Source organism: Penicillium antarcticum (assembly GCF_028974205.1).
Source record: "Penicillium antarcticum strain IBT 31339 chromosome Unknown utg000001l_segment0_segment0, whole genome shotgun sequence".
NCBI classification, from domain to species: domain Eukaryota; kingdom Fungi; phylum Ascomycota; class Eurotiomycetes; order Eurotiales; family Aspergillaceae; genus Penicillium; species Penicillium antarcticum.
In genome coordinates, this window is record NW_026695299.1 from 1,301,732 (window position 1) to 1,325,480 (window position 23,749).

General features: G+C 51.6%; 12 protein-coding genes across 12 annotated transcripts; 7 read left to right on the forward strand and 5 right to left on the reverse strand.

Annotated features, from left to right (window-relative positions):
• Positions 1-14: 14 nt before the first annotated feature.
• On the reverse strand, positions 15-341 carry N7508_000483 (uncharacterized protein; the record flags this gene model as incomplete). Its single annotated transcript, XM_058458568.1, has 1 exon — positions 15-341. One exon carries the CDS (start codon positions 339-341, stop codon positions 15-17), a length of 327 nt encoding a protein of 108 aa, XP_058324790.1.
• A 601-nt stretch (positions 342-942) lies between these two features.
• N7508_000484 (PhzF family phenazine biosynthesis protein) lies at positions 943-1,830 on the reverse strand (the record flags this gene model as incomplete). Its single annotated transcript, XM_058458569.1, has 1 exon — positions 943-1,830. One exon carries the CDS (start codon positions 1,828-1,830, stop codon positions 943-945), a length of 888 nt encoding a protein of 295 aa, XP_058324791.1.
• A 196-nt stretch (positions 1,831-2,026) lies between these two features.
• On the forward strand, positions 2,027-3,328 carry N7508_000485 (uncharacterized protein; the record flags this gene model as incomplete). Its single annotated transcript, XM_058458570.1, has 3 exons — positions 2,027-2,140; positions 2,214-3,022; positions 3,088-3,328. The coding sequence occupies 3 exons, from the start codon at positions 2,027-2,029 to the stop codon at positions 3,326-3,328; spliced, it is 1,164 nt and encodes a 387-aa protein (XP_058324792.1).
• Positions 3,329-3,758: 430 nt separating this feature from the next.
• On the reverse strand, positions 3,759-5,114 carry N7508_000486 (aspartate aminotransferase; the record flags this gene model as incomplete). Its single annotated transcript, XM_058458571.1, has 2 exons — positions 3,759-4,691; positions 4,752-5,114. The coding sequence occupies 2 exons, from the start codon at positions 5,112-5,114 to the stop codon at positions 3,759-3,761; spliced, it is 1,296 nt and encodes a 431-aa protein (XP_058324793.1).
• Positions 5,115-6,934: 1,820 nt separating this feature from the next.
• N7508_000487 (RING-H2 finger protein) lies at positions 6,935-8,627 on the reverse strand (the record flags this gene model as incomplete). The annotated part of the gene is made up of 5 exons (XM_058458572.1): positions 6,935-7,352; positions 7,427-7,613; positions 7,634-7,948; positions 7,996-8,392; positions 8,442-8,627. 5 exons carry the CDS (start codon positions 8,625-8,627, stop codon positions 6,935-6,937), a joined length of 1,503 nt encoding a protein of 500 aa, XP_058324794.1.
• Positions 8,628-9,441: 814 nt separating this feature from the next.
• Positions 9,442-11,350, forward strand: N7508_000488 (uncharacterized protein; the record flags this gene model as incomplete). The annotated part of the gene is made up of 4 exons (XM_058458573.1): positions 9,442-9,482; positions 9,528-9,849; positions 9,896-10,478; positions 10,524-11,350. 4 exons carry the CDS (start codon positions 9,442-9,444, stop codon positions 11,348-11,350), a joined length of 1,773 nt encoding a protein of 590 aa, XP_058324795.1.
• Positions 11,351-11,843: 493 nt separating this feature from the next.
• On the forward strand, positions 11,844-13,076 carry N7508_000489 (phytanoyl-CoA dioxygenase family protein; the record flags this gene model as incomplete). The annotated part of the gene is made up of 1 exon (XM_058458574.1): positions 11,844-13,076. The coding sequence occupies one exon, from the start codon at positions 11,844-11,846 to the stop codon at positions 13,074-13,076; it is 1,233 nt and encodes a 410-aa protein (XP_058324796.1).
• Positions 13,077-14,343: 1,267 nt separating this feature from the next.
• N7508_000490 (uncharacterized protein) lies at positions 14,344-14,652 on the forward strand (the record flags this gene model as incomplete). The annotated part of the gene is made up of 1 exon (XM_058458575.1): positions 14,344-14,652. The coding sequence occupies one exon, from the start codon at positions 14,344-14,346 to the stop codon at positions 14,650-14,652; it is 309 nt and encodes a 102-aa protein (XP_058324797.1).
• Positions 14,653-15,708: 1,056 nt separating this feature from the next.
• N7508_000491 (serine/threonine protein kinase) lies at positions 15,709-18,678 on the forward strand (the record flags this gene model as incomplete). Its single annotated transcript, XM_058458576.1, has 1 exon — positions 15,709-18,678. One exon carries the CDS (start codon positions 15,709-15,711, stop codon positions 18,676-18,678), a length of 2,970 nt encoding a protein of 989 aa, XP_058324798.1.
• Positions 18,679-19,044: 366 nt separating this feature from the next.
• Positions 19,045-21,309, reverse strand: N7508_000492 (biotin--[acetyl-CoA-carboxylase] ligase BPL1; the record flags this gene model as incomplete). Its single annotated transcript, XM_058458577.1, has 4 exons — positions 19,045-19,553; positions 19,610-19,881; positions 19,932-20,498; positions 20,546-21,309. 4 exons carry the CDS (start codon positions 21,307-21,309, stop codon positions 19,045-19,047), a joined length of 2,112 nt encoding a protein of 703 aa, XP_058324799.1.
• A 99-nt stretch (positions 21,310-21,408) lies between these two features.
• N7508_000493 (uncharacterized protein) lies at positions 21,409-21,885 on the forward strand (the record flags this gene model as incomplete). Its single annotated transcript, XM_058458578.1, has 4 exons — positions 21,409-21,470; positions 21,521-21,552; positions 21,603-21,667; positions 21,817-21,885. 4 exons carry the CDS (start codon positions 21,409-21,411, stop codon positions 21,883-21,885), a joined length of 228 nt encoding a protein of 75 aa, XP_058324800.1.
• Positions 21,886-22,076: 191 nt separating this feature from the next.
• On the forward strand, positions 22,077-23,059 carry N7508_000494 (putative mitochondrial genome maintenance protein Mgm101; the record flags this gene model as incomplete). The annotated part of the gene is made up of 2 exons (XM_058458579.1): positions 22,077-22,684; positions 22,780-23,059. 2 exons carry the CDS (start codon positions 22,077-22,079, stop codon positions 23,057-23,059), a joined length of 888 nt encoding a protein of 295 aa, XP_058324801.1.
• Positions 23,060-23,749: the final 690 nt, after the last annotated feature.

Genomic DNA, 23,749 nt, shown 5'->3' on the forward strand with positions numbered 1-23,749 from the left:
TTGAATGGCATTGTTCATTTTGCATCATAAGCGCTGAGTGACTGTTTCCGATGTTTCCTCATGTCGTGCTCGTTTTCTAGGAGTATCTTTTGGACACAGCGGCTGCCATTCGGGTTGTGCTTGACACGGTCGTCGTTGAGGATGTTTGTGAGGGTCGCTTTGACTTGTTGTTGCTCATTTAGGTGTGTGTCCGAAGTGTGACTTGGGGTACTTGGATTTGTACCGGTAGGATCGTCTCGGGTGGAGTATGAAGTGATTGAGCGCTTCATGTTTGGGGTGGAGTTGATAGTTGGCACCCTAGTCGATGAGGCTGCGAGGTGCATTCGAGATGGTTGGGCCATTTTGGTGGATCTTTGATGGGGTCTGGAGTGATGTTGAAGCTAGAGGGAATTGATTGTCTTTTATAAAGGCTGTGGTTAGATATTGCCCGATACAAGGGGTAGCCTTGGCCGTGTGAGGTGACGTGTGCGCGACACAATCCTTACAGCTATGGAACTTGACTGGAACCCTGTCCTGTCAGAAGGTTATAATTATAGTTTCCGCCAATTGGAAGCTGAGATTACCTTGTTGTTGTCTTCAGTTGATACTTTTCCGGGCTGAGGTGGTCTATACCATGTGATTCATCGTGGTGGTAAGCTACCGCCACATTACGAGGATATGAACCCTCTCAGCTATAAGTATAGCTAGGGTACCTTTGGGAATTTACAGGCTATACGAGATAAGCCTTTGATGTCATTATTCGTTTCATATCAAAAGTCTGAGATGGGCTATGACCCGAGTCTCATTATACATCATTTCCAATGGACGTGCTTGTGACGGCCATGGATAAACAAAAGTACCTCTAAACCGATGGAGCGCTGATTTCAAACTGCCCAAAATGGCTATCAATATGGCAGAATGGAATCATGGCCATGTTACAATCCAGCCTGTCCAGACGTCATTTCATACATCTGAGACAGCAGAACCCCCGATCCAACATCCAACAATATCACCACCAGTCTCTCTGAACCGAACACTAATCTCAGAGGGGCATTCCATAGCAAAACCCTGCTTCACTTCGACAGTCTCCTCAAAATCAACCACGAGCCCATTTTCCAATAGCCCAAATGCCAAAGCCGACGCCGCAATCCCCGTCGCCGCATCCTCTTGATACCCAGCCCCCCTAGGGAACTGCCTCGCCTCGAATATTTGGTCCTCCAAGCCCGATACAGCGTATGGATATAGACCAGTGCTACCAAGAGTATCACATAGGGATTGAACACGGTCGAATTGTGGTGCAAGGCCGTTCAAAGCTGCAACAGACTTGATCGGAACGAGCGTCTTCACTCTACTTGTTGCTGCATTTTGAATCGACAACCCCGGAACGAGGTCATCACTCGAGATTCCCAAGACGGATAATATCTCATCGATATGGTCTTGTCGTTCAACCTTTTCTAGCATCTTCACTGATGGTTGGGATACTTCAACCCATATCCCTTCGTCTTCCTCTCCAGACACCCGCGAGACTGTAGCTTCGACAATACCACTCTTAGTCGAGATCCGTAGATTGTCCTTCAACAACATGCCAAGCTTCGACAGTAGCCAAACTGCTCCTACAGTTGCGTGGCCACACATCTCCATTTCCTGGTCCGGAGCATAATAGCGGAACGCATAGTCGTATCTAGAGTCCATTGGTGCTGGAAATATAAAGCAGCACTCGTAGCCTTGGCTTTTGGCTAGTGCTTGCATGTCCTTGTTCGACATGTTTTGCGCATCTAGTATGACTCGAAGGGGATTGCCGCCATTTGGACCTGCGGAGAAGACTCGTAGTGAGTGTGGTTTTACGGCCATTGCGAGGGGTGTGTGAGAGAATAGCATAAGAGAAGAATAATGAGAGCAGTGAAAGAAAACAAGTACAATGCAAGTGGCAGTCAAGAATCAGTGCCCCGTAGGTATTCTCTATAAAATGCAGGACGCCGCACGGACCAACCGCGCACAGTGACGTTGAATGTTGATTGAGCTTCATCTACAGACCACATCACCAACAATGACCGACCTAACGCCCACCTTCAGCAGCCTCCTATCCAAGCATGGCTCCTCGACACACACAAAGGCCACAACCAGAACAGCAGACGAATTCCTAAAAGAGGCCTACAGAATCGTAAGTCAGCGAAGCGCAACCAACCCCAACCCCAAGCCCAATCCGACAGCAACAAAACTAACAACCCACCCAGAACCACCACATAACATCCCTCCTAGCCTACCTCCAAACAATCCGACACCCCTACCTCTCAACAACCCCAAACCGCCGCAATGCCAACACCAACCCACCAACCACCAAATCACCACCACGAAACACCCATACTACCCTCCCAACAACCCAAACCCTAACAGATCCAGAACGCGACAACATAGACACACAAACCTCCCTCCTCCTCCGCGACCTAGCAAACTCCCTCAACAACCTCTCAAGTGCGGAAACCCTCCGCCAAGAAACCGAACAAACCCTCCTACACAAGAAATACGGGCACAGCAGCGCAAGTGCGCTCCTCTTCCGCTGGGCGGGCGGAGCGGGCGTCACCGACGAAAGTAGCTCTCAGGGCGGTAAATCCGCCGAACAGATCACGGCCGAGGAGAAGGCGCGCGCGCTGAAGACGGTGCGCGAGGGCGTGCTGTGGTTCCTTCGGAGGGGGCTTGAGGGTGTTGTTGGTGTTCAGCGGGGTCTTGTTGAGAAGAGAATTGAGAGGGTTAGGGAGAGGGAGAAGAGTGTTCTTTATAAGGTTGCTGCTGGGAGGGATGTTGGGAGTGCTGGTGGAACTGCTGGTGGGAGGGGGAGTGAGAAGACGGGGGCATATGGTGGTGGTGGTGGTAGTGGTTCTTCTGGGGCATTCGATTCTTCTTTCACTGCGCCTGACGCCAGCACGCTTAGTGAAGCGGATACGGCGCGCATCGAGGCTCAGCTTTCGCCGGAGCAGTTGCAGCTCTTTGCTGAGGAGAATGATTCTATGTTGAGGCATTATGAGGATACGTTGGGGAAGGTGCAGTATGTTTCTCCCATGCCCTTTTACCTGCAGTGTTGTGTTTTGGTGCTAACGTTGTTCTACGCAGAAATGCAGAGAAATCACTCCTTGAAATCTCTTCTCTGCAAGAGACTCTCGTTACGCATCTTGCTACGCAGGAAGAATATATTACACAGCTTGTTTCGGATGTTGATACGACGCAGACGAATGTCGGGCAGGGAAATCGGGAGCTGAAGCGTGCTACTGAGCGGCGGAGTACGGCGCAGGCTGTATTTTGGGGAACTGTTGGGTTGTGTACTTGGCTTGTTGTTTGGGATCTGGTCTTTTGATCATTGAGCAGTACAGCAATCGCATAGCAATAGCAGTGGAAATAGCAGTGGAAATAGCAGTGGAAATAGCAGTGGAAATAGCAGTGGGAATAGCAGTGGGAATAACAGTGGGAATAACAGTGGGCATTTCATGCCATGTCGATTATAAAGTATATGTACATTTCTGGGCTAGGGGGCAGGGGACTTTCTATGAGATCTCATGGAAGAAAGACTGTAGTCTGCAATCGTGTCTCTATCTTCACATGTGACATATGCATGCCATACTGTATGGCATGCATAACCGGACCCACAGATCCATAAGGAAGAAAACGTCAAATTGCATGGTAAATCAAAAAAGAATAACGCCTAGCTCACGGTCTAACCCGAACCCAGCAAAAGGTATCAGTATCAGTATCAGTATGAGTATGAGTATCAATCCACAGATATCAAATCACCCCCGGACAACACTATCCACCGCCTCAGCGAAATAATCAATATTATGAGTATTAAGGCCAGCCATCGATATACGCCCATTCTTAGTCATGTAAACATGCCACTGCTGACGGAGCGTCATCACCTGCGCCTCGGTTAGGCCAGTGAAACTGAACATGCCAATCTGCGAAGTAATATGACTCCAATCACCAGGCGTCCCCCGCTTCTCAAGACGCTCCCTCAACCCAGCCCTCATCTCCAGAATCCGCCCACTCATAGTGCGCAAATCATCCTCCCACTCCGCAAAGAGTGTGGGATCATTAAGGACACGACTGGCAATGCGGGCCCCGTACGCAGGCGGGTTTGAGATCTCGGAGCGCTGCAAGATCGCAAGCTGGGAAGCGATGTTGGCCGAAGCAGCGGACGCATCAGCGCCAGGCGCCGAAACGAAATGGAAGGCACCCGTGCGCTCGCCGTACAGGCCGAAGTTCTTTGCGAAGGATTGCGCTACGCACAGCTCGAAGCCCTGCGAGACGAAGTAGCGGATTGCCCAGGCGTCGCGGGATAGATCGCCTGATGCGAAGCCTTGGTAGGCTGTGTCGAAGAAGGGGAAGTGGGAGCGGGCGCGCATCACCGAGGCGATTTCTTTCCATTGGTCTTGGGTTGGGTCGACGCCTGTTGGGTTGTGGGCGCAGGCGTGGAGGAGAATGATTGAGCCATTGGGCGCGGTGTTGAGGGTTGACATCATGCCTTCGAAGTCGAGGCCTTTGGTTGAGGCGTGGAAGTAAGGGTATTTTTCGATGTTGAGGTTTACGTTGGTGAAGATTTGGTTGTGGTTTGCCCATGTTGGGTTTGACAGGTAGATTGTTGGCTTTTTGGGGTGGAATTTCGAGAGGAAGAGGCCTCCTAGGTGGACGGCGCCTGTTCCTGAGATGGTTTGGAGGGAGCAGATCTAGTTTGAATTTGTCAGTTTGGCAGGTTTGGGGGTTGGAGGGCTGGGGACTGGTCGTACTCGCTTCTCTTTGATCGCAGGGCTGTCGGCACCGACAATCAGCTTCTGGGCGGCAGAAGTGAACTCGGCCAGACCTCCAATGGAGAGGTATTCATGGTTGAGACTGGGGTCATTGTGGATGGCATTGTCGGCCTTCTTGACGACAGGCAGAATCCAGGGCTTTGCGTTGTTGTCACGGTAGGCACCGATGCCCAGATCGACCTTCTTATCGGAGGGGTCCTCGCGATAGGCCTTCATCAGACCAAACAGAGGATCTTCTGGCGCCGCAGCCACAGTGGCTGCGGTGAATACTGACGGATTGGAGGAACCCATGATGTGTGAGGAGATGGAGGAGAGACGGTCGTGGGGAGACGAGGAAGACATGTTGTTAAATAGGAACGGCCGTAAGGGTAATTTCCCCGGAATCTGACACCGAAACGGGATTTACCTGCTTGCGGTCACCGAATGAGGGGGTGGGGAATCAAGTGATTGTCAGCGTCCCAAGTAGAAGAGAATATAGGCACAGGGGTTCTACAGCAGGATGTCCAACGAACGCTATATATCTCTGTTCTCTTCGACTTTATCTACCCTCGGTCTCAACATACCGAGGAACCCGTAATCTCCCTCCCGAGTTCACATGCTAGGCAAGTGTAGCCGTCAAGTATAAAGGCCTTACCCATACCCATCTACCTATACCCACGCACACGCACACAAGATAATAGAATAGGCTACGTGCTACAATCCTCTGACAGGCCACACACGCCGACCGTGTGTCATACGCCGAAAAAGAACGCACTGTGGAGACTGGAACGCAGCGCATGGTCTCGGGCCAGGGGATACATGCCACCGGATAATATCAGTAAAGAGGTACATTGGCATGGAAATCTTCTCCTCATCAAACTGACAAAGGACCCTCGTGCCAAGTCACGATGTAAGTGTAAGGAGGGGGATGTTAGCTGCGGAGTCAACACCCAACTCATCGCCGGGAATAGTAATTCCAAGCACCCCCACACGGAGGAGAACACCCGACACGAGACCAGGCCAAGACCCGGAGAAGGCACAAGGAAAGGGAACCGAAAGGCAAAGACACGGAGAAACGATTAAGGCGGACTTGGTCCGACTCCAGCCGTTCTCCACACCGGCTGGGTATTTCCGGAATATTTACGATTCAGTGGTATGATGTACTGCGGATGGGATGATGTATAGATTGCATGTGAGTAGATGAGAAGAACTATAACGCACAGGACATATACAAGAATAACAGTCTATTTGATCTACTTTACTCGGCCGTTGAAGAAACAAATGGAAAACCGGAAGTGGAAGTGGAAGTGGAAGTGGAAGTGGAAGTGGAAGTGCATATATCCCTCATACTCAAACCAGACATCAAACAAATACAGCCAGCCGCGGATGCAATCGGGCAGGTGGCAGTCCGAGTGTAGGGAAAGCCACCTACCCCAACTTGTTCCTGGCGATCTTACCATTCAATGACCCCGGAGATGATCCGCAGTCAATGATTTAATAGGTTCTTGTTAGTAATGCCTTTGTTCGTATTTCGTCATATGAACAATGCCCAGGTCCAGTACTCTTGGTACAGTCTATCCGTTCATATACGTCGGGTCCATGGTTTTAGTTCGTGTCTCAACCTATCTTGGCTGGAGGCCTGCTGACCTACCTGCACAGCCTATCTCTATCCATAGGGCTGGATAAACATATGTCGTACGCTATACGCTATACGCCAATGGGGTACAGGGGCCATGATGTTCATGTGAAGGTAGCCGTGATCGATGACATATACTCGGTCTAGACTTGATCGACGCACCTTGACTTTTGACTTTCGCTTTCGCTTTCAGGCAGTGCTGTACATCCATATCCAGTCAAATTGAAATATATATGTGATCTACAGCTGAAGCTAAATCCCAAATATACAAGTCCCACCAAAACATGCATGTATATGCAAGGAAGAGAAGAAGAGAAGAGAAATAAATCACAGATCCTCTTTTCCGCAGGAACGCCGTGCCAATTCCCACACATGGTAGCCAAAACATAACATAAACAGGAGAATCAAAAAAAAAAAAAAAAAAAAAAAAAAAACGCCTAGCCTCCAAACCGAGGGCATTATCATAACAGAATATGTGCAACCGTAAAGGAGTGATATGTATAAGAACGCAAAAAGGGAATCAAGTCACCTCCAATCAGCGATCAGATCAAGATGACGTATGAGCAGCCGCAGGAGCAGCAGGCATCGAGGGCCCAGCCTCCGCCTCCTCACTAATAGGCGTGTGAGTCTGAGTCTCCTCCGACTCGCCGTGAGCGCGCGTGCGGATGCGGAAGCGATCGCGCAGGCGGGTCGTCAGGCGGCGGCGGGTTCCTTCGGGGGTTGGCTCGGCCTGGTCTTGGTCTTGGTTTGCTTCGCGGACGCGGCGGAGGGCGGCGAGGCGCTCTTCCACCGTGGCGTCGCGCATGCGGCGGGCATTGAGGGGGCCGTGCAGGTAGTTTGTTAGGCGGCGGTGTGTGTGGCGGCTTGCTTGGGTTTCTTGGTTGGCTGGTGGTTCTGGTTCTTGGCGTTCACCTGTTTCTTCGGTTTCTTCGGTTTCCTCTTTGGGTGGGTTGAGATCGATGCGGCTGATATTGTTAGTCTGGAGCTTTGATATAGATGGTGGATGGTGGATGTATGGGGGACGGGGTGGGGGACTCACCAGAGAGGACAGGTGCCGGAGACATTCATCAGCCAGGGGTCAATGCATTCCATGTGGAATTGGTGGTTACAGGGTAAGACACGTAGATCTTGGCCCTTGATAAAGTCGTCGGTGCAGATCGGACACGAGAAATTGCCTGTTTCTGGCGTCTCGGTCTTCTCCGAGGCGGCAATTGGTGCATCCTCGACTGGAGTGGGAAGTTCCGACTCGGTCGGCGTCGAGTGTCCAGTGACCCCATCGCGCGGGGGGAGTGCTCGCGGGCGGGATCATCGGGATTAGCAGACATCTCAACGTCCCGCTTGGCGGCAGCGATTTCGTCATTGTCATCACCGAATTTGACGACGGGAATCGTGTCCAACATGGCTCGGGCTATACCTCGAGCTCGACTTTGCCGTACTCGTCCGGCGATACGACGAGGTCCATAGCGTTCTGGGTGTCGATGGGCCCGGACGGCACCGGTGATGATAATTCCCAGGAAGAGCGCGGTGATGATACCGGTAATACTGTACAGAATGATCATGGCTAAAGAATGTTAGCGATTGATCGCTCCATCACCCCTCTCAACATACCAGTGTTAGGACTGTCGCCGGAATTCCCGGAGTCACCGGTATCGGTCGGCACATTGGTCATTAACGACATTGAGACAATGGCAATGGTTGGGGATGCTTCTGTGAAAGTCCGTTGCAGCGCCAGCCAAGCACCTGGGCCTGTAAGGGTGAAGATATTGTTGTACCGGGCGGTGGTTTGATCATCGGCTGTAAAGTTACAGTGCGATGAATAGTGGGTGTACAACAGCACGGCAGCAGGCAAAGAAGAAGCAGTGAGGACAGTCTTCACTGTCTCGTCCAAGGTGTAGAAGCCGGGGTAGTCGTCGGGATCACAAGAGATACAGGCGATATCAGAATCAGTCAGCGAGATGGAATTGCCCGGTTTGACTTGGGTGGCAGTGCCAGACTGATTGAACGACTGGCAAATGTCAGCAATGCAGATGTAGCCCTAGACCCATTGGACCGACCTGTAGGTGGGCGCTGGTCGCTCCAGCGAGGGCCTCGGTTAACGGGGCAACTCGTTGAGTGAGATTGGAGCCCTGAAGACGAAAACCCTTGGATTGAACTTGAATCAGATCAGTGAGGTTAGAAGGAAGTACTACCACATCAGCCTGAACAGAGATGAACAGGAGAAAGAGGAAAAGTAGCCCCATTGCGTGTGGGGGGGGGGGATTAAGGGAAGAGAGAAGTGGAGGCCCCCAGGTGCATAAAGGAAAACCGGAAAATGAGGGGACTAGGGCCGATCGGTGGAGATGACGATAAGAGTTTACGAGAAAACTGTACGGAGTAGGGGAACTGAATAATGGTCTCCTATTTTTAACGTTACTTTGTTTGGCTACCTCTAGACTTTACTTCTGCATTGGACCCTGTAGACCGCAACGTGATCAACACGATCGCCATACCCCGTCGTATTTCAAGTGAAACTTGGTCTGAAGCAGCAAGAATCCCGACCGATCGACCTGGGGTTATGACATCTTGCAAATCGCTCTCGTATTTCTCCGCGCAACTTGCCCGTTTAGCCGCCCTGTTCCCCCGAGACATTTAATCTACAGTGGTCCCCCGATTCGAACCAAACAAAAGACGTACCAAAACACACAATTAAAAGAAAGTGACAGAAGAAGAGAAAAAGAAAAAGCAACGAAACCAAACTTTATCTAAAACGAACACCCTGGGGGGCTGGGGAGACCCGCCTAAATCTATTCTACTCGACACGCTTGATCATAAGATACTATATACTATATCTATATACTATATACTATATACTTGGACGTTATGCGGTATACTATCTATCTATACTAGAAGTATACTTAGATACTAAAACACTTAGAGATCATATCCCTATTTTGTCATAGACCAGTCTCGGCCTTTGCAAAAAAGGAGGGAAAAATCCCGGCCCAGTTCTCCGTATTAATAGATTCTTTTTTAGCTTCCCCTTCTTCCTCTCTCCACTCCTTTGAAATGCCCGCCATGAGTTGGCTTCAGCGTTATGATGCGAAACCAGTCTCTCCGTAAGATCTCCATCCCTGTCCTTGACTATTGGCTGACCCCGTCAGGATTCCCGCTATCGCCGAACTAGACATCGAACGGAACGAGTTGGCTCACACCTGGAAACGCTTCATCAGCTTACTCGTCCCACAAGACCAAGTCGAGTTTGAGGAGCGACCACAGACCGGACAAGATGTACAGACTCTGTTGGAAAATATTAAGACTTTTTGGCAATCGCGACCACGGAATAGAGTCTTTAGCGACTCCATGGACTTGTGCGATCGACTCCTACCGACCATAGACACCCACGCGACTCTCCTTGCCACCGTCCCCGACTCCCAGTCTTACTATACCCCTTTGCTATATGGCGTACTACAGTCGGCGATCAAGGTGTGTAGATAGCGTTTCCAGACAGTTGCGTAGCTAACATAGTCAGGCATCCTCACACTACCCGCGAGTGATGGAGGGCCTAGCCACTGCTCTACTGAACATCCACGACGCAATCGGCCAACCCGATCCCAGCTCACTTCAAAATGCCGTGGAACCGATCGCGAAAACTTACACTTTAATATTCTTCTTTCTGACCGAGTTCATGGACTGGTATGTTCGACGGTCTACGTGCCAACTACTGAACATCCATAGCCAAGATGTCTACTCGGAATTTCACCACTTGATCATCTTCACACAACGCCAGGCCCAAAGCCTTCCCTGGCAGCACGAGGATACCGACATGGAAGAGGAAGACTCGGATACGTATAGTGCCCGGGCGCTGTGGGAGGAAGCCCGACTGAGCCAAGTCGGGCGCCGAGGAACGGAGCGTCGGATTGCTGCCCAGAACACCATCACCCGGCGACTCTTGTGGGAGATTCAACAGGATGCAGAGGAACGTGCCCGGTATCGGGAGGGTCGGGATCGGTTATTGGCAGAGACGTTGAGCTCGGTGCGCGAGCAACTAGAGCCCGTCAGCGAACAGAGCACTGGCATTGTCTGCATGACCACGCCCCCTGCGCCTAATATTGGTAAGAACCCTGCATCTATGGGTCGATCCATGCTGACATCTCCAGACACATCATCCTTTGAATGGTCCAGGGGATCCAAGCGTCGTCTAGCACGACTCGAGATTCAAAGTTCCTCCAAACATCTGCAGGATTTCTTCGACAGCGATGATCAAATCTGCGACTATGAGCCAGATGTCAAAGTGGTCGCCGAAGGAAGCGTTGTCGCTTCTCTTCAGCAATGGGCTACTAGTCCACGGTCTCAAGCCCTGGCAGTGGGCGGAACCCAGCCTCCTTCGTCCAACAACCCGGTCGCTCTGATCTCAGCCTGCTACGCATCGTTCGCCCGTCAAGCGCGATTACCTGTGGTCTCTCACTTCTGTGCCTTGCCCACCCAAGAGGTCAAAGGACTCAGTCTCCAGCAGCAGGGGCTAGTCGCCCTCACCTACAGCGTGATCCGACAGTTGATCGACTGGCTTCCCCCAGTGGTAGACAGCGACGCCGTGCTAGACCTCAGCGCAGAGCGATTCCGCCAACTAGACGGAACCCTCACGAGCTGGAAAGCAGCGCTGTCGCTCGTCGACACGCTCCTCCAATCCGCCCCACCTCTCCTCGTCTTCATCATCGATGGCCTAGATGCCATCCATGACGCGGCCACAGATAGCGCCATCCGCGACCTGGTCCGCGTCTTACTCACCCACACCCGTCGCCAGCCCCAGGGCGGTCTCAACGGAGGTCCAACCCTCCTACTGAAAGTTCTCTTTACCGTCACGGGCCGACCCAGCGCACTGGTCGAGACGATGTCCGAGCACCAACTTATCCTCAGCGAGGCCACGGACCAACGCCCCTCCGAACCCGTTCTCAAATCGGATCTCGGAGTCATGATGAATGCATGAAATACCACAGTCACGCTTACGAAGTCTTTTCATTTTCTGTTTTCTGCTTTTCCTAAAAAGACGGTTGACTTATGACACCGAGCATAGATTTGCGTGGGGATATTGGATTCTTTTTCTTCTTTTTGCTTGGACACGGAGCTTTTCTATTTATGCATTTCTTCCAGACCAATTGGGCGTTTTCTAGCGCTTTGCTTGACCTTTGCGTTCTTCAACGGTATTCTGTACTTATGCTGCTTCATAGCTGTGATACCCATCTAGGTCTATAATTTGATTTGAGCCTGATTTGGCGTAGCTCGTTACATGAACTCCGTAGTTATCCAGTTGTACCTTCGGAAACCCAATCCCGCACCCAATATCCAAGTATCGTCAGAGCGGTTCTGACCCGAAAATGCGGGGAGCCGAAGGACATTGGTTTCCGCCGAGAAGATACTTAAGATACTCCATCTCTGCATAATTTATACCCATTCATCAAGGCAACCTGACCAAAGAAACCATGTCTTCCCGTCTCTACACCACCTCCACACCCAACCTCTCAGAGTTCAAACAAATCTGCTCCCAAACCACAAACCAAGCAGACTACCCACTATCAAGCACCATAACCTCCAACATCCCAATCTACAACCTCCAATCCCTAGAATCAACAGGAGCAACAAAAACAAAATCCAACCTCGCCGCCCTACAGGATGAATGGTACAAATGCCTACACACCGGACCAGGAGTCTACATCCTAAAAGGGATGTACCCAGCATCCAAATACGCCAAAACCTTCCAGTCCACCAACTCCGCCTTTGACAAAATAATCGCCACCGAAAAAGCCAACAACTCAATGACAAAGGGCGACCACTTTGCAGCAGGAGGAACAAACGATCGAATCTGGAACTCCTTCCAAAAACACGCCACAACAGATCCAACCTCCTTCGCAGACTACTACTCAAACCCCTACCTGAACGCCGTCTCGGAATCCTGGCTCGGCCCAAACTACCGCATAACAGCCCAGTTGAATGCAGTGCATCCAGGCGGCGCAGCGCAGGACTCGCACCGCGATTATCATCTCGGATTCCAGGAGGCGGAGTCCACAGCTCGCTTCCCGGCCGCTATGCAAATCGCTAGTCAATTCTTGACGTTGCAGGGTGCGGTGGCGCATTCCGATATGCCGGTTGAATCGGGCCCGACGAGGTTCTTGCCGTATTCTCAGACGTACGGGGCGGGCTTTATGGCGTGGCGACTTGCTGAGTTCAGGTCTTATTTCCTGGAGGAATATGTTTCTGCGCCGTTGGAGCTTGGCGATGGTGTCTTTTTCAATCCGGCGCTGTTTCATGCCGCTGGGGAGAATGTTATGAGTCCAGAAACGGGTTTCAGGCGTGTGGCTAATCTCTTGCAGGTTAGTTCTGCTTTTGGGAAACCCATGGAGAGTGTGGATTCTTTGGCTGTTGTGAGGGCTGTTTGGGGGGATTTGATTAGGATGTATGAGGCTGCTGGGGGAATTGCTGGCGGCAATCTTGATCCTGGTTTTTGGTCGGAGGCGCGGAGGGAGGTTAGGGCGCTTGTTATGGCTGTTGGGGAGGGATATCCATTTCCTACTAATCTTGACAAGAGGCCGCCTCAGCCTGGGGGTATGGCGCCGGGGAGTGAGCAGGATGTTCTTGTTAGGGGATTGGAGGAGGGCTGGAGTTGTGAGAGGGTTGTTGGGGTTTTGGAGGGGATGAGGGTTGACTCGAGGGCGTAGATTGTATGTATGTGGTAGAGATGCGGTTGACCATGGTTTCTAAGTTGTCTTTCTGCAATGTTATGCATAGGATATTATTGGGGTCTGGGTATATAATACTTCACTTAGTATGATCGGGAATTGGATATGGTATAGATCATCCTAGGAGTAAAAGCCAATCTTTTTGTAGCTAGTATTGCAACTTGATCTGGCAGTGGATTCTTCGATCCAGACGATTCAGATCCTGCAGAGAAAAGAGGGAGGGGTTGGAAATTGAGACAATTGGACGTTGTGGCAATCTGCATGAGGCGGCGGACAGTCCCTTCAGCATACTAATGTACCAACCCCCCCCCTCCCCCCCCGGCTTGGTACATAAAGTTAGATTCGTGAAATGAGAATGGTCTTACAGGAGCTCCATATAAATGCCCCAAGCCACTATTTGGAGAATCCACCTTCCAACTGCAACGTTGCGATTCCAATATCGATTCCTGTGAGAGACAACCTGCCCACAATATCGGCCAACATTCCCCAATATGAAAAGAAGTCCGGTACACAGTCCGTACATCGGTGATGTCAGTCCCCCATCCATTGAATCGCAATGAACATCTTCAATGAACCGAGATGCAGATTCTCGGCGGAATGTACCAAGAATGAACAACACGCACGCACCCCTGTAAAGATACATCCCAAGACAGAACCGAAATAGAGATTCATCGGCCATAGAAGAAGTATTCTGAAGCATCATGTTGATCAAGTTTCGAGCAGCGAACAAATGCTCCTTGCCATAATCGTTCATGTCCCGTTCCGCGCCCATGCGCTAATGCCGGCAGCACAACGGTTAGACAACATGTGTTGAATGCCGATTCGCACACTGGTCTTCTCCTCCCGAAAAAAATGATAGAGCTTTACCCTTTACCCCGTTCCTCAAGGGCTATGATCGGCGCACATGCGGGGAAATATTGTTCGTGGTTGGCGCTCAGCGATTGGATGGCATGCATCAGTGCAGAGGACTGAGGAATATATGTGAGGGCCGAAAATGAATATGGATTATCCTCCGAGTTTATCATCAGCATTTGACTGACTCTCTTTAACCAGCATTGCAGGAGATTACGATTGATGATTGTATTGGGATTTAGTGAGAACCTGGGTGTCTCGGGTTGCCATTTTGTCAGAGGTGGTATTGAGTAGCAGATCAGTCCGTGCCGCGCGCATCGGAGGCTATCTAAGTTTACAGACGGGCCAGAATCACGCGTCTGAGATTCGCAATGTCAACGCTGTATCTCCAGTAATGGACTTCAAGACGCCGGACTTTTGCAGCAGACAGGAAAGACCGGTATTTAATATGCCGCCGTTCTCCCGAGATCGTCTCGAGCGCCACATGGAAGAAGTTGAGAGACAGGAAGCCATTACGCAGAAACCAATGATTGTTTCTGAGAGTGTTACCCAGGATCAAATGGGATTCATGTTCTCGCTGTGTCAGCATGGGAATGGGGAGTTTGTTGTCAGACGATACTATCGCTCCGTATCCTCGGCACAAGTGAGAGCAACGAGCTCACATTCCGCGGGGCAGAGTGGTGGTGCTTCATGGGAAGGATGATACGGTGGCACCTATCTGATAGAGCTATAGATTGAAGAAAACGCTTGCTGAATGCGTACGTGGGTAACTACGTACCTGAGACAATGAGGCTATATATGGTTCGGAGTAACCTCGGAACGCGCACGTGACTTACTGCCTTGTCGCATTTGCCCCTTACCGTAGCTTCCTTACATCAGCCGACTTGCCTCGGATCTCATTCGAGCTCAGGGGATGTGGTTTACTTGGTTATCGGCCAATGATGCAACTGTTGAATAGCCCTCTCAAATACGTACGTATGATGTATCTTGCATATGCACTTATTCGGGTATTGAGACCCCTGGATCGTAAGCCACCCGCTGTTTCGCCAATATCATTGGGCGATCAGATACATCGCGATGTGGGGAGGAAGTGGACCTGCATCCATGTGTCTCGAGATTTCATGTCAATGGCCGCGTATAGTGGCGAGATGAGGAGGGTCTGAATTGTAGAGTCGATCTCAGCCCGGTGGACATACATCCAATCAATCAGAGACAAATCTGCACATTCCACACTTCCAAAAATGGCGGTCTCACATTTTTGGTGCTCCCGTGTCAACGGGATCTGATGAAACAAGTGGCTGACTCTAGGGCTGGACGTGTTAGTTGATTTCTGACTTTTGTCGTCTTTGATCTTCTCTTCTTTCACTTCGCTCCTTGACCTCCTGTCACTCGTTTGCCGGATTTTCCTAGACACGGAAAGGCTACTCGCGGTCCACATCTCCACCTCGCACAGCCATTGAGCAGAAAGGATCGACTCCCATCTACATCCAGACTGGCCCGGGAGCAGTAGCCAGCGAGCTAGCTTGCAACTATCACGGCAAGCGAAAAAACTGGTCCAAGAGGGGGAGGCGAAAAATAGCACACGAACCGTTGTTTTTTTCCTGCGTCTCCACAAGACCCAGAAGTCTCCGACTCCAGGGGCCGATCTACGACTGATAAAAAGGTCCTGTCGACCCTCTGCGTGCTGCGCTCTGCGATGGGAAGACCGAGCCTCTCGCAAAAGCGATTGACCGCACATCGATTCGAACAACTACCAGATATGCCTGAATACGGCATGGGGAATCCCCACGACGTGACCATTGACATCCCACTGACCGCGACCGCGAGTCGTGGTCAGACCGGTGCGCGCAAATGGGCCTCCAATTCCTCCCCCGAGAGCAGCGAGGCTACGGCCACCGCCACTGCCACGGAAAAGGGGCCTATTGCTACACACCGCGGGCCTGGGCGTAGGCGTCGCACCGATACGGATATCAATGAGTTGACTGGGAAGCCTGCCGAGTCGCCTGAGGATGGTACGCTGAATCGCATGGGCCGTGTCTACCAGGCTGTCTTGAATTTTTCGCTTATCACTCGTTACTTGATTTATGTTCTTCCAATTGCGATCTTGATCGCTATTCCTATCATTGTTGGTGCGACTGCTGCGCCTAACGCGAAGATTGGTGGTGTTCACCTCTACTGGTTCTTTACTTGGATCGAAATTGTCTGGTTCAGTCTGTGGACGTCAAAGATCTTTGCTCGGTACATTCCTTACTTTTTCCAATTTCTTTGTGGTATTGTGAGCTCTGGAACTCGCAAGTATGCGCTTATTCTGCGTGCGCTTGAGACGCCCATTGCGCTTCTCCTTTGGTCTATCATTTCCCTCGTTACCTTCCTTCCCGTTATGACTTTGAATCCTGGTAAACAGGAATCTGGTGATACTGCTCCCAAGGCTTGGGAGAAGAGTGTCAAGAACATTCTGTTTGCTTTGCTGATTTGCGCTATCATCTACCTTGCCGAAAAGGCGCTTGTTCAGCTGATCTCCATCAGTTACCACCGCAAGCAGTTTGATGCCAAGATCAAGGTCTCCAAGCGCAATGTGTACCTGGTTGGTTTGCTCTTCGAGGCTTCCCGCAATATGTTCCCCGTCTACTGCCAGGAGTTCAAGGAGGAGGATTCTCTCATTTTCGACTCCATTCTGGCCCAGGCTGGCAACAAGAATGGCAAACGCTCCTCCGCCATGCCCCTACGCATGCTCCGTCAGGTTGGAAAGAATGTCGGCCGTGTCGGTGACAAAGTCACTGCTGCTTTTGGTAACGTTGCTTCCGAGCTGACTGGAAAGCAAGTGTTCAACCCGACTGCCACTCACACTATGGTCATCCAGGCTCTTGAACGTAAGCGTTGCGCTGCTGCTCTGGCCCGCCGTATTTGGATGTCTTTCGTTGTTGAGGGCCGCGAGTCTCTGTACATGGATGATATTGTTGAGGTGCTTGGTGCTGAACACGAAGCCGAGGCCGAGGAGTGCTTCCACGCTCTGGACAAGGACGGCAACGGTGATATCAGTCTTGACGAGATGGTTCTCACCATCACCGAATTTGGTCGCCTGCGCAAGTCCCTCAACAACAGCATGCACGATGTCGACCAGGCTATCCGTGTCTTAGACAACTTGCTCATGTGTGTTGCCGGTCTTGTCGGCGTTTTGGTCTTCATTTCTTTCGTTACCACTGGATTCGGTACTGTCATTGCTGCCGGTGCCACCTCTCTGCTCTCCCTGAGTTTCGTCTTCTCTGTTACCGCCCAGGAAGTTCTCGGCTCTTGTATCTTCCTCTTCGTCAAGCATCCCTTTGATATTGGCGACCGTGTTGAAGTCAGCGACAAGCCATTCATGGTCGAGCGTATCTCACTGCTTTTCACTGTGTTCCGCAACGTGAACGACCACCGCATCACTCAGGTCCCCAACAACATCCTGAACAGTCTCTGGGTTGACAACTTCACTCGCGCCAATGCTATGCACGAACAGCTCACCGTTCCTGTTGCATTCGACACTTCTTTCGCCGAGGTTCAGCTTCTCCGCCAGGAGATGGAGAGCTTTGTTCGCGACAAGGACAACTGCCGTGACTTCCAGCCTGATGTTGATATTGAACTCGGTGGCGTTGGTGACATGGACAAGCTCCAGCTCCGTGTTGATATCCGCCACAAGTCCAACTGGTCCAACGAGACTGTCCGCGCCGCCCGCCGATCCAAGTTCCTCTGTGCCCTCGTCTTGGCCGTCCGCAAGGTCCAAGTCCGCGCCCCAGGTGTCGCCGCCCCCGATGCCGAGGCCGATGAAGGTGACGACAAGGGTGATGATGCCGACACCGGCAAGCGCGCCTCTCAGCAGGGCGGCAGCACCGAACAACCCGACGCCGCTAAAGCAGCCGCCGCCGGAGGCATCCTGAACTACGAGAACTCCGCCCAATCGACAGGCTTCGACCACGGCCGCTCAGGAACCGTCACGCATCGCGGCTCCACTCAAACGAACGCCGAGCGCGAAGCCGCCATCGTCGAACTGCTCAATGCTCGCTCTCCCTCCGCCATCAACCCCGGTCTGGACGTCGACGACAGCCACGCACTGCACCGCACAGCAACGAACGCCTCCAACACTCTTAGCGTCAACACCGCCGCAGGAGTCTCCCGTGGCCTCTCAACCGGCCACAGAAAAGCCGGCAACCGCGTCTCCTACACCGACCATGAGGCCCCCGCCGTCCCCCACGCACCCCTCTCCCCAGTGCCAGCTGGCCTAACCCCCTCCTCAAGCCAAGTGCCCATCCTGGAAACACCGAAGCCCGGCTCCCGCGGCAGCGCTCGCTATGAGCCCCGCCCTCATTCGTCTGGTCACTCTTCCTCGCAAACCGCGACTCACAACCAAGGCCAGGGCCACAGCCAGATGTCCACTGTGCAGACCGTCGGTTCGCCCGATCCCAACGCTTACCAGGGCTACTATTCCCACGACACGGGATACAGCCAGGTCCCCGTTGGCAACTTCAGCGCCGAGAACACACCTCATCGCCACGACCCTATCTCCGGCGTGACGGCGAGCAGCAATTACGAGCTTACGGATCGCTATGATCCCGTTTCGCCGCCTTCAATCTACTCCCCGCCTCAGGGCTACCCCGGTGCAGGTAATTCAGATGCCCCCGGGAGACGGCTCTCGTTCATGGACAAAGCTTTGAGGAGGAAGGATAAGTCGCCTTATGCTGAGCATGATGCCTGATTTGTCTTTTCTTTTTGATCTTTGATCCGTTTTGCATACTTTCCTTCTTCTAAAACTTTCCTTACCCCTTCTCTCATCTCTTGGGTTGTTAATACTCTCATGTGTGCCATGTCGGTAGATATGTTTCTTTTCTTTTCTTTTGCGTTTGGAGCACTTGCATAAAAAACCTTTCCTTTCTCTTCGTGCTGTACGAGTATGAGATATGCTTGCCTTCTGGTCTATTCCGATACAGGGGTTTACAATTTACTTCATTTCAATCTACAATCTTTCTCCATCTTCTAATTCGTGTCCAAGACGTATTGTATTGACAGAGGTCTCCGCTCTCGAACACTGATCTCCCACCCACAGCTCCCAACCAGAGACCAATCAAACCTTCCTCCTGACCAACCCCCTAAAGAAATCAAAACTATTAGAATCACTCTGCAATTGCCAAACCCGGCCCGTAGGCCGATCCCCCCACCCAAGCTCCTCAGCAAGAAGCAACCCATAATCACGCGTAATACCCTGAATGCGCGCCTTAGCCCCACCCTCCTCTTCAAGCGTAACAATCTGATGCATATGCAACCAATCCTCATAATAAAGCGCCTCAAACCCGCGATCAAATCCCGTCCGCAGGAACCGCGTATACAGAGACTCGAAGGTGGTTAGGATCCGCGCGAGCAATTTCTCCAGTGTTACTGGGTTTGCGGCGGCGCTGCCGGGTGACGCGTATTTGGCGGCCAGAGTGGTTAGCGCCGTTGTTGGTGAGGCATTTGTGGCGTTTACACCTATTCCTACTACCGAGATGTATTCGTTCGACATGAAGTGGCTGTTGATTAGGATGCCGCAGATTTTTGTGTAGCGTTTTTGGGCGGGGTCTTCTGGGTCTAGGGCGTCTAAGAGGTGGGTTTGTTAGTTTGGGGGTATGGCGTATGGTGTTGGGTATACGTACAGATGTCGTTTGGCCATTTTAGTTTGACGGGGATCTTCTCGTAGCCCTTGGCGTAGCTTTTGATGCCTCGTACTACCGCCATGGCTGATAGGTATTGGAGGAAGACTACTGGTGCTGATTGCATCTTTTCCATTGGGTGGCGGACGACCGTTGAGAAGATGAGTGAGCCTGCGGGTGAGACCCAGACATTGGAACCGCGGCCACGGCCGGCGATTTGGTTCGTGGCTGTTGCTGTGAAGCCTTGCGGTAGCTGGCGGAGGAGTGCAATGTTTCTGTTGCTTATTAGATTGGATTGATCCCAGGCAGTCAATGGAATGCTCACTTTTCAAGAATTGTGTTCGTGCTGGTCACGACTTCTCCGTATAGAAGGTTGGAGCCGAAGCATGTAGCGTCTCCCTTGGACTCGGCCTGATATTCACGTAAATTGGAATAGAATGCGTGGTGGTTGAAGTATGGGGTAAGTTTTGAAGATGGGATATCATCGTGGAAGACCAGACGCTTGGTGATTGCCTGGTAATCGATGATACCATCACTGGGCGCGGAGGACTCAGTAGGCAGCGATTCCTCGAGGTCACCGAGGTTCCATGTTCCAGGCCGCTCAATACGGAACTTATCGTGTTCATCTTTGAGGTACTCGGTTTGACCATCGTTGGTAAAATCCTTGCCAAGACATGATAGGATATCCATAGGCCCATCGGCATCGATACCAGACAGGTGCAAGGACGACAGTGAAGGCATTGCCGTTGTCTCCTGCGTAACCTCAAGCCCAAGTTTAGACAGGCAGGCCTTAAGGAAATCTGTTCGTGCCTTGTCATCTGCAGCAAGAGCAGCAACCATCTCCGCGTATTCCGGCCCGCCTGCCTTGGGGTCGAGATTGACAGCCGCGAATCTAGTCGAGGTCAGTCATTAATCTTGCCAATCGAACTCTGAACATACTCAGGATGAGGTCCTGTCAAGACTGCAGCTCCTTCGCCAACTTTGCAGTAAACAACAGCAGCCGCACCCTCCCCAGGATCGACATTAAGCTTCTCAGTATAGCTCGCAAGAACCTCAACTCCCTTGCCCGCAAGCAATTGCGCGTCAACAAACACTCCTCCACCATTGTAGTAAGACTTGAACTGCTCCGGCACAGTACCAATGCTCAGCGCCTCCTTGGACACTTTGAGCTCCGCAGCACGCGCACCCTCCTCACTATGGTAAACGAAGCCAGGGAATGCCCCGCCACGACAGATACCGGGGAAAAACGCCAATTCGCGGTCCCCGATAACCTCCATAGTCTTATCCCCAACCTCAAACTCACAGCTCTTGCAACCATAATAGCCCCCAGCACACATACCCAAGTATCTTCCGCCGTTGCGAACGAATTGCGCAATGCGCCTGTTTCCCGCGCCATTGAACGTGCGACAGTATCCCAGATCCGCACCGCCGGGGAAGACTAGCAGCGCACACGTAGCCATCCATGGCTCTTTCAGGAGCATATCCCCCGTCACGGGGATCACGGCATAGTGGGGAGCGAGGAGGCGGCGGAGGGTGTAGAGACAATGGCGGACTGAGTCAACAGTGGTTCCGTTTCCTGTCGAGAAGTCGTCGGTCAGAAAACGGCTAAGTTGCCATGCGGAGTAGGTGAGCGAACCGGAGTAGACTAGCACATTGAGTCTTTTGCCAGTGAAATTGGCATTGTTGCCTGTTGGCGCGGACATTGTTGTTGGGGGGGGAATCAGTCATCGATAAGATCAGATCGCCCGTTCCCCGTAGCTCCGATGCCAACCGCTTGATTTTGTCGTTTTCATACCTCGGCCATGTCGAACAACGCGGAAAAGACTACTGTTGTCCCGGAAGAAGATGATGAGCCTGATGATTGGTTAGTGGGATTGCAATTTTTTGTATTCCGAGAGCTAACTATGGGCGCAGGGACAAGCGCATCTTCAGCACGGGCTGCCACAGTGAGTTAGCTTGGTGTCCATTGGAAGGTAATAATTCTAATACAGTGCAGCTGAGCAGGACAAGATGAATGACTGCTACTATGCCAAGAGAGACTGGCGCGAATGTAAAGAAGAGGTGAGATGATCCTTATGGTCCGACATCATACTGGAAACTATTGGAAGCTATCTGCACCTTTCAATGCTTTCAACAAGCAACCCAGCTTCGATGATATTAAGCAAGAGTATACTTTCAAGATTCAGATCTTATATTGACCGAAAATACAGATGGAAGCCTTCCGTGAATGCTGGAAACGCCAGGGCAACGACCAGCGAACAGAGACCAAAGATGCCTAACGCATGATGTATTTTATCCAGCCACTATAACTCGTTCGATTAGCCTCTCCAAGCCTCTCCAATCAACTTTACAAATGAAATCACCTCTCTATATTGAAACTCGAGTCGACCAATTTAAAATCGGTATCACGTGATCACTCTCACAACTGACTTCACAGCTCCCCTGTCCAGCTTCAACGTATCAGTCAACCATGTCTTCAGCTTTGCGCATCCGCTCCTGGTGGGCAATCGAGTTCCTTCAGCATGCTACACCGATTTCCGGCCCTCGAGGGGTCACCCGCCTCCAATTCGGACAGATCTCCACCCCAATGACCAAAAGGGCAATCAGCTACAGCAACTCCCAGAAACAGAACGAAAAGCCCACCGCCCCGTTCTCCAAGCCATCCACAACAACATCAACCCAGAAACCCTCCTCTCCAACGCCTACAAGCTCCGCAAGCCGTGCATCGGCCCCAACTCCAAACCGCTCGACAACAGAAAACATCTCCCACAGCGGCCTAGCCGACAAGCCCCTCCTGCTCGAGACCGCCCCCGAAGAAAAGATTGATTGGACACGCTCATTCCACGGTCTTTCTGCTGCTCCATTCCCTAAGGAAGCAGCTGATATCCTGTTGGCCGAGACCGACCCGCAAGAAGTCGAGATCAAGCCCGATGGTATCCTGTATCTCCCCGAGATCAAGTACCGTCGGATCCTGAACCGGGCTTTTGGGCCTGGTGGCTGGGGTCTTGTGCCCCGAAGCGAGAGTATTGTCACGCCCAAGACTGTGACGAGAGAGTATGCTCTCGTTTGTAACGGACGGTAAAGATTCCTTAGACCCCAATTTCACATTGCATATAATATGCACTACTCCGATATATGTCAACATTCGAACAAAAGGCTAACCATGTTCCTAGCTTGGTCTCTGTCGCCCGCGGCGAACAAGACTACTTCTCCCCCGACGGCATCCCAACCGCAACAGAAGGTTGCCGCTCCAACGCACTCGTCCGCTGCTGCAAGGATCTCGGGATTGCAAGCGAACTCTGGGACCCGCGCTGGATCCGCAAGTTCAAGGCCCAGTATACGCGCGAAGTGTTCGTCGAGCATGTCGTTAATAAGAGAAAGACGAAGATCTGGACGCGCAAGGACGATGGCGTGAGCTATCCGTGGAAGGAGACGGGTAGCGTGAATAGATAGATCTAGATGTCCGTTTCGATCGACAGATGGCATCGCCATGTAGTCTTAGACTGCCTTGTACATTATGCATTGATTTATTTCTAATCACCCGCTTGATGAAGCGTTCCTGAATGATGGCGATTCCCATGAGAACGTTTGTTCTATCCCGTGGGACGGTGGCCAAGTGGTTAAGGCGCGCCGCTCGTATGTAGACCGTTCAATGCTTCGTTTCTTGATACGTACTTCGTATATACGGCGAGATCGCCGGTTCGACTCCGGCTCGTCCCAATTTGTGTGCATGTTTTGTCATATTTTAAAAATTCTTTTCGGCAGTTGATGGGGGGGGGGGGGTACTGTTTTTGGTGATTTGTTATGGTCTGCGTGGAAGTAAGGACGGACAGCCGGACCGTTGACTCACGGTCTTTGATCTCGACCTAGACAAGGAGAGCTACAGTCAATAGTGGGCATGATACCAGATGAAAATGCAAAGAAAAGCCTGCTTCAAAAGATCAGGTTCAGGCTTGAGCTATGCTTGAATTAAGTAGACTGACAGGACAGGGCCACGACATGAAAGTGGGCAACCGTAACTATACCTTGGAACCCCATTGTAGGGGCGAACAAGTCACAGGCTTGAATTGCGGTGTCATGACTGCAATTAATTCTTGTTACATGCATCTTTATGCCCTGCTTTGAAGACCAGACGATTTACCG